The sequence below is a fragment of the Xiphophorus hellerii genome, chromosome 24 (genome assembly GCF_003331165.1).
Source record: "Xiphophorus hellerii strain 12219 chromosome 24, Xiphophorus_hellerii-4.1, whole genome shotgun sequence".
Lineage (NCBI taxonomy): Eukaryota > Metazoa > Chordata > Actinopteri > Cyprinodontiformes > Poeciliidae > Xiphophorus > Xiphophorus hellerii.
Genome location: NC_045695.1, coordinates 6986619 through 6992618, shown reverse-complemented (window position 1 = coordinate 6992618; position 6000 = coordinate 6986619). Strand labels below are relative to the sequence as shown.

Here is a 6000-nt window from a genome sequence, read left to right as displayed (position 1 = left end):
GCTTTTCCTTTCTCCTTTTTTTCCCTCCCCCTCCCCCATATTTGAAATTCAGTCTTTCCTCACCTCCCATTCTTTAATCTCCTGGTGAATGCTGCTGAAAGTTTCATAATTATTATTATTATTGTTGTTATTGTTATTATTATTGTTATTATTAATAATAAATTACTACCATCTCAGTCTGTCGCGTTTCACACTTGAAGCTGCTGAATTTGTCACTTCCAGAACAAAATGAGCAACTCATTCAGGATTTGGCATATTAAAAAGATTCATCAAGATTAAATTAATTTTGCAATTAACGACTGAAATATGCGTTATGTATTAATTTTAATTTTTCATGTACCGGTAGGTGTTTTTAGAGTCACTCCAAGGAGAACTTCCAGCTTAGGTGTCATGATATGGAGATGTTTCCATATTATGCTGTTTGACCTATGATCTCAGGGATTATGGATTATGAACCCATGAAATCATGTAGGACGGGTGAGAGGAAACAGGTGATCTGAATAAGAATATACAGCATATCAGGAAAAGAAAAGCTGCAAAAAGGTGAGGATGTATGGGGCTGAAATGAGGTCTGGTTTGACGTCCTCTGTAACATTTATTTTGATAAAAGTAAAACTTTTAGCATCAGCGGGCGTTCACAAATTATAACATTTAAGAGGCTAATTTATTCACACACCAGATAAATGATCTTAACATAAACTCATCATTCACTGCAGGACAACAATCAATAACATGGAATATTTTAGCATTATATTGCAATTTTTTAGACGCGGAGGATGGATTCCCACTGCGGAATTTCACAAAATACTAACTTTTTAAAAGCGCACCAAAGAAATAAATCCAATACTTCTGTTTTACGTTTATCCGGGTTGACCAGCTGGTGTTTTGATGTCGATTCTGAAGCTTTCCATTTGCTTTCCAGGTGCGCCTCAGCGTGAAAGCATTCGATTTTCGTTCCTGCTTCTTCCCTCTGCAGTTGACTCGGATGATGACGGTTGAGGCAGCACAGCATGGACCCACCTGGTAAGGTTGGGTTCATTGTATAGCATAATATATAGAGTTTCTGCCAGGCGACCAGTTTTTGAGCAACAGTAGTAGATAAGACAGCCATTCTGCAGGAAACATCAGGACTTCTCGTCTTAATTGCAGACACCAACCAGATTTCTATAAGTGTTTTATTGCGACTTGACTCGAAATGGCTGCAAAAAGACCTTTGATGATAAACTTTGCCAATTCCAATATGCCGCTTGATGCTCTTCACAAACTACTTCCATGTGGTTTATTGTTGCCAGATTTTCCTGAAAACCATTCAGAGTTGCCGCTCAACGTTTTCCTGCTGCACAACAGAATCCAAATAAACCTCTCCGAAGGAAGACTTTAATTAAGTACTTAATTAAAGAAGGAAAAATTCAAGTAGGACACAAACTGACACATTGAAACAGACCGTGATTAGTTGGTTTATGCCTCATGTGATGTCGTCAGAAGGTTGATTTGGGAGGGCAGATCTTGTCTTGATTGAGTAAAGAAAAAGTAACTTCAGTTCATCCGTACCAATTGTGTTTAAATTTGTATTTAAATTTTGCTCATCTTCAAATGAAATGAGACGTTTGGTAACCAGCCTTTTATGACATCAATTCTTCACTTTGACAATAAAATGTATTTAATTTACACATTTTTAACTAAGCAGAGGTAGTGAGGATCCAAATTATATAGTTCTTTGCGTATGGATTTTATTTTGAGCAAGAGACAGCATTTTCTTTTGGTTTCAGCTGACAAGATCCCTTCTAGTCAGCTGGTCCTACATTTCTCTCACCTACAAAAAAAAGAAAGAAAATAAACATGGAAGTTTACAGCATGATTATCATATTTATTTTAAGTTTCTGTGAATATGCCATAAAACTGCCCGTGGCTATTTTGGACTGACCAGAACCTTCATCCATTTTTGTAAGAAAAACTCATGTGGGAATCCCTGCTTGACTTAGAATGTCTCTTATATAACAAAAGCATCACTTTGTCATCACTTCAGAGTGTCTGGGACATCAAGGCTCTAAGGTTTTCACACCTGCTGCACTTTAGCTACTTCAGGATTCCCAAATGTCTCTAGGAGAAGAAACCAGTCTAAGTGAACTTCTGTTCCAATCACTTTCAAAGGCAAAAAGCGAGTTATGTTTGATGTCACTGACTGCTTTTCTCATTATAGACACATCGACTCATGTTGTGCTGTGAACAAGTATTAGCTGTCTTGTAGTAATTTTCCACCACACAGATTTCTTCTTTTTTGCGCTTTTGTCACACTTGAATGTTCAAAAGAACTTTAATGTCCATGTACAGTCATGTCATGTCACAAAGTCAGGTCTTCAAACACGGCAGATGCTAAATTGAACGCTCTACACCTGCTACACCTGCTACAGACCTGCAGCGGCTGTAAGAATTAAGAAAAAGCAGGCGCACAGGATCACGGACGTCTTGCGGGTCAGAGGTGACTTCCTCATGAAGGACAGGCCTCTCAAATGGGGGATAGAAGACGGAGACTGGGCTTGGGGTCGTGGTGAGGAAAATTGGCTGCTGGTAGGTTAAAATAAAAATAGATTTGCTCAACAGATTCTCATCACTCGTTATTTTGCTCCTCTTCATGGCATCTGCAGCCCATAAGTTGTATTGGCAAGGATGTACTGCCACCTGCAGGAAATAACGCACAATTGAAACGAATGTAGAGGTGGAGAGCTCAATGTATGGCAAGCTATTGGAATATTTATTCCGTAATCACTACCAAAAGTGATGTCTAATATCTCACTACATTTAATTAACAGGAACAAACAAGTGGAAGATTGTTTTGTGATAGTTAAGTATTTGGGTTAAAAAGCCAAACATGTAAGCTGTTCTACCCAAATTCTGTCAACTACAAGCATAATGTCAACTTAAAAACTATCAGCTATGCAATATACATTGTGTTGGTATATTACAGAAAATCTGAATAAAGTATGTTTGAGGTCGTCTGTGTGTAAACATATAAAAAAACGTTTAAGGGTTATTACAACTTTTGCAGAGAGCATATTAAAATCCAAAGTAAAAAGATGATGTATATTCAAAAGTAAAAAGGTGAAAATATAAAGTTGAACAACAGTCTGCAGTTCAACAGTAACTTTCACCTTTTTTTCTATTTGAAAAATAAAAAATAACAATAAAAACTGATCTCTTTTTGTAGTTGAAGCTTTCTACCAGTAGAGGTCAGTGTAGGATTGATCGATGCTACAGTGCACTATTTTTGGCATATTGAGCCTACTCATATTTTATTCTCATTAATATTTATGTGATTATTCTGCATTACGGTTTTATCCTGAAATAATTTGGCCTGGTTAAACCATTTTCTCCACATTTAAAAAAAAAAAAATCCCTTGTACTCACAATTAAATTAGTTTTATTTTACTTCAATTAGACAAAATATAATTTTCATCTGGTTTTCCTCAGGAGATTTATATATTTTATATTTATTTTATGTTTGTTTATTATATTTATTTTTACTTTATATATTATATATTTGGCAAATTGACAAAGACAATAATACCAAATTTTCAAACTTATTCTGTTGGCATTTTATTGCATTCTCAAAATTGTGTTCAGCTCATTCATGGCTCAATAAAAGGCCTCTAAAGAACATTGACACGCTTACTTTGGACACTTTTAATTTACAGATTTATCAAAACTTTTATCTATTTGTTTCTCTTTTCTTTTGACAAAATATGTTTTCTTCTTGAAACAATTCACCTATTTAATTTTTTATTGTTTTTAGCTTTAATAATTTTGTATTTTAGCCCATAAACAAAGTGAGAAATATACAATATTTTTCAGAATACTTTGTTTTGATGTAAGTCATCTGGCCTTGAGCGCGCGCTATTGGACCAGCATCTGGCGCGCGTCCGCCTCCCCCTCATCACTCCAGCCGCTCGCGCCCGCTGAGGTTGCGTGCGTCGGAGCGTCCTCGCGCCGCTCTCCCCGTCCCGAGCTCGTTTCCTCCTCTCTGAAGCAGAAAGATTATCTCCGCAGACGCGACAACAATGGGAGGACTGGACGCGTGTGGCGGCTCCCGCTCCATCTTACTATAATTCACACCGTCGCACTTGGCTTTATTCCCGGCGAAAATGGCGACGGGGGCAGGCTGGCAGCCTCCGTACAACACCTCGACTAGCAACAGCAAATACACCCAGTCTCCAACAGGGTCCGGCATGTTTTACGACGGGAGCTTAACGCTGGAATACACCCCAGACCTGCACCTGAAGATGAGCAAGAAGATAGCCCAGCTAACAAAGGTGTGTGCGTGGAAGTGAATGGATGACGTAGGGTGTAGTGGTTAAGTCATTTAGAGCAGGTGGGGATGTAGATGGAGTAGTACTGGTGTGGGATGCAATGCCATTTGTAAACACGGTCTTCTACAGTTATGAAGCTATGTAAACATCCTAACTCTGCAACATGCATCATTTTTAAAAGCATATTTCCATGTTTCTGCATTAAGCTTCACCAATGAGATTTAGATTTTAATTGGTGTCTATTTGTTAATTTTGAAATTGGTGCAACACAATGTAGGAGTAAACCTAAATTTGTGCACATCATAGTTTACTCTAATCACATTCCATATAGTCAATAAGCCATAGATGCAAATATTTCTCGTGACTTCAGCTGCTGCCATATCCCTGCTTAACCTGTGTGTGGTTCTCCTCCAAAGCCAGGAGGACCGATCTGAATTATGTAATCTATGGAGGGGTTGCAGGGGCTCGGCTGAGCTGCTTCTTTGTTGTCCACACCTGAAAACCGTTGGAGGATGCAGAGATAGTATGAGATTCAAGGTGGCAGCTCCGTTTAGAGCTTCGGGGCTTCTGGTGTGATGGCGTTGCACCAAGAGAGGCAAGAGCAGGAGTACAAAACGGGAGATTTACATAACAGTTACGGTGATATTATAAACCCGAAGCGGGCTTGGGGATGACGATCTAGGATTAGTGTCTGGGTAGCGGCACAAAAAATGAAAATTGACACTTGTGTGATGATGTTGGGATTAAAATCACTTCTTGTCTGGATGTTTTCCACGTGTTTCCAAACAGTTAAAAGGAAGTTCAACTTGGAAAACCCTCCAATTGATTAAAATGTTTGATAATAAACTTCTCAAGTTGCTTCATTTTTAGTAAAATAACTGACAGATTTACTGCTGTTCTTTGTAGAATTGTTTTAAGTTAGTCACATTCCATGGTTTTTGGGCTTGAGTGTTCTACTTGATCACACGCCACAGCAGATTTAAGTTTGGGCTTTGACTAGGCCACTTTAAAAAACATTTTGTTGGACTTATTGTGTTTTGAATTAGGTGAGCTTAAGATCACCAACTGATTGTTAGATGGTCCTCTTCAGATTTTTTTATTTTTTTTAGAAATTACAACAAATTATTCAGATCCTGTAGCAGGAATGTCATCACACGACCATGTGAACTACTTTCCATGTATTGGGATGTTTTATTTCTGTTTTACACTCACGTTTCCCAGTGTGAGTTGGATTATTCTCGGTAGGGGATCCCCAGTTATAGACTCAGTGAAGGTTTCTGTCCTTCAGCTTTTGTCCACATCTTTCAACTTCATATCTAGGCTTTGCTCACTTCAGTGGCTGGCTTGCAGCTGTGGATTCCACTGGAGCAGCAAAGCGGGACATGCTGCGGGTTTTAAAATACGGGACAACAGAAAGCAACATTTTGGAGAAATTCCTGATTCGCTGTGTAATGCATTTCAGTCTGAAAGGTTTTGGTGTCAGAGGTTTGCTGTATGTAGCTAAAAATTTCCATGATCTGGTGCATGAAAACATTGGACCAACAGGCATCTCCCCCTGAGAAACGGGCTTTCATTAATCCTTTAATTACTGAATATGATGTTAATCCTCTGAAAACAATGAGAGCACAGACGTAGAGTTGCATTAGAGGCACATGCTGCAGTTGTTCTTCTCCTCAATATTTGTGGCCTTTCTCTC

General features: G+C 38.5%; 1 protein-coding gene across 7 annotated transcripts in view; it reads left to right on the top strand.

The window, feature by feature from the left end:
• Window positions 1-3922: 3922 nt before the first annotated feature.
• LOC116715522 (protein FAM184A-like) overlaps window positions 3923-6000 on the top strand; it is a 43757-nt gene continuing 41679 nt past the window's right edge. For 5 of the 7 annotated variants that reach the window (XM_032555953.1, XM_032555950.1, XM_032555957.1 and 2 more), the window contains exon 1: window positions 3924-4307. In XM_032555953.1, the coding sequence (XP_032411844.1) occupies window positions 4140-4307 (168 nt within the window). In that variant the 5' untranslated portion in view covers window positions 3924-4139. Of the gene's footprint in view, window positions 4308-6000 lie in introns of all 7 variants that reach the window. The other 2 variants (XM_032555955.1, XM_032555952.1) reach the window with 1 other exon arrangement.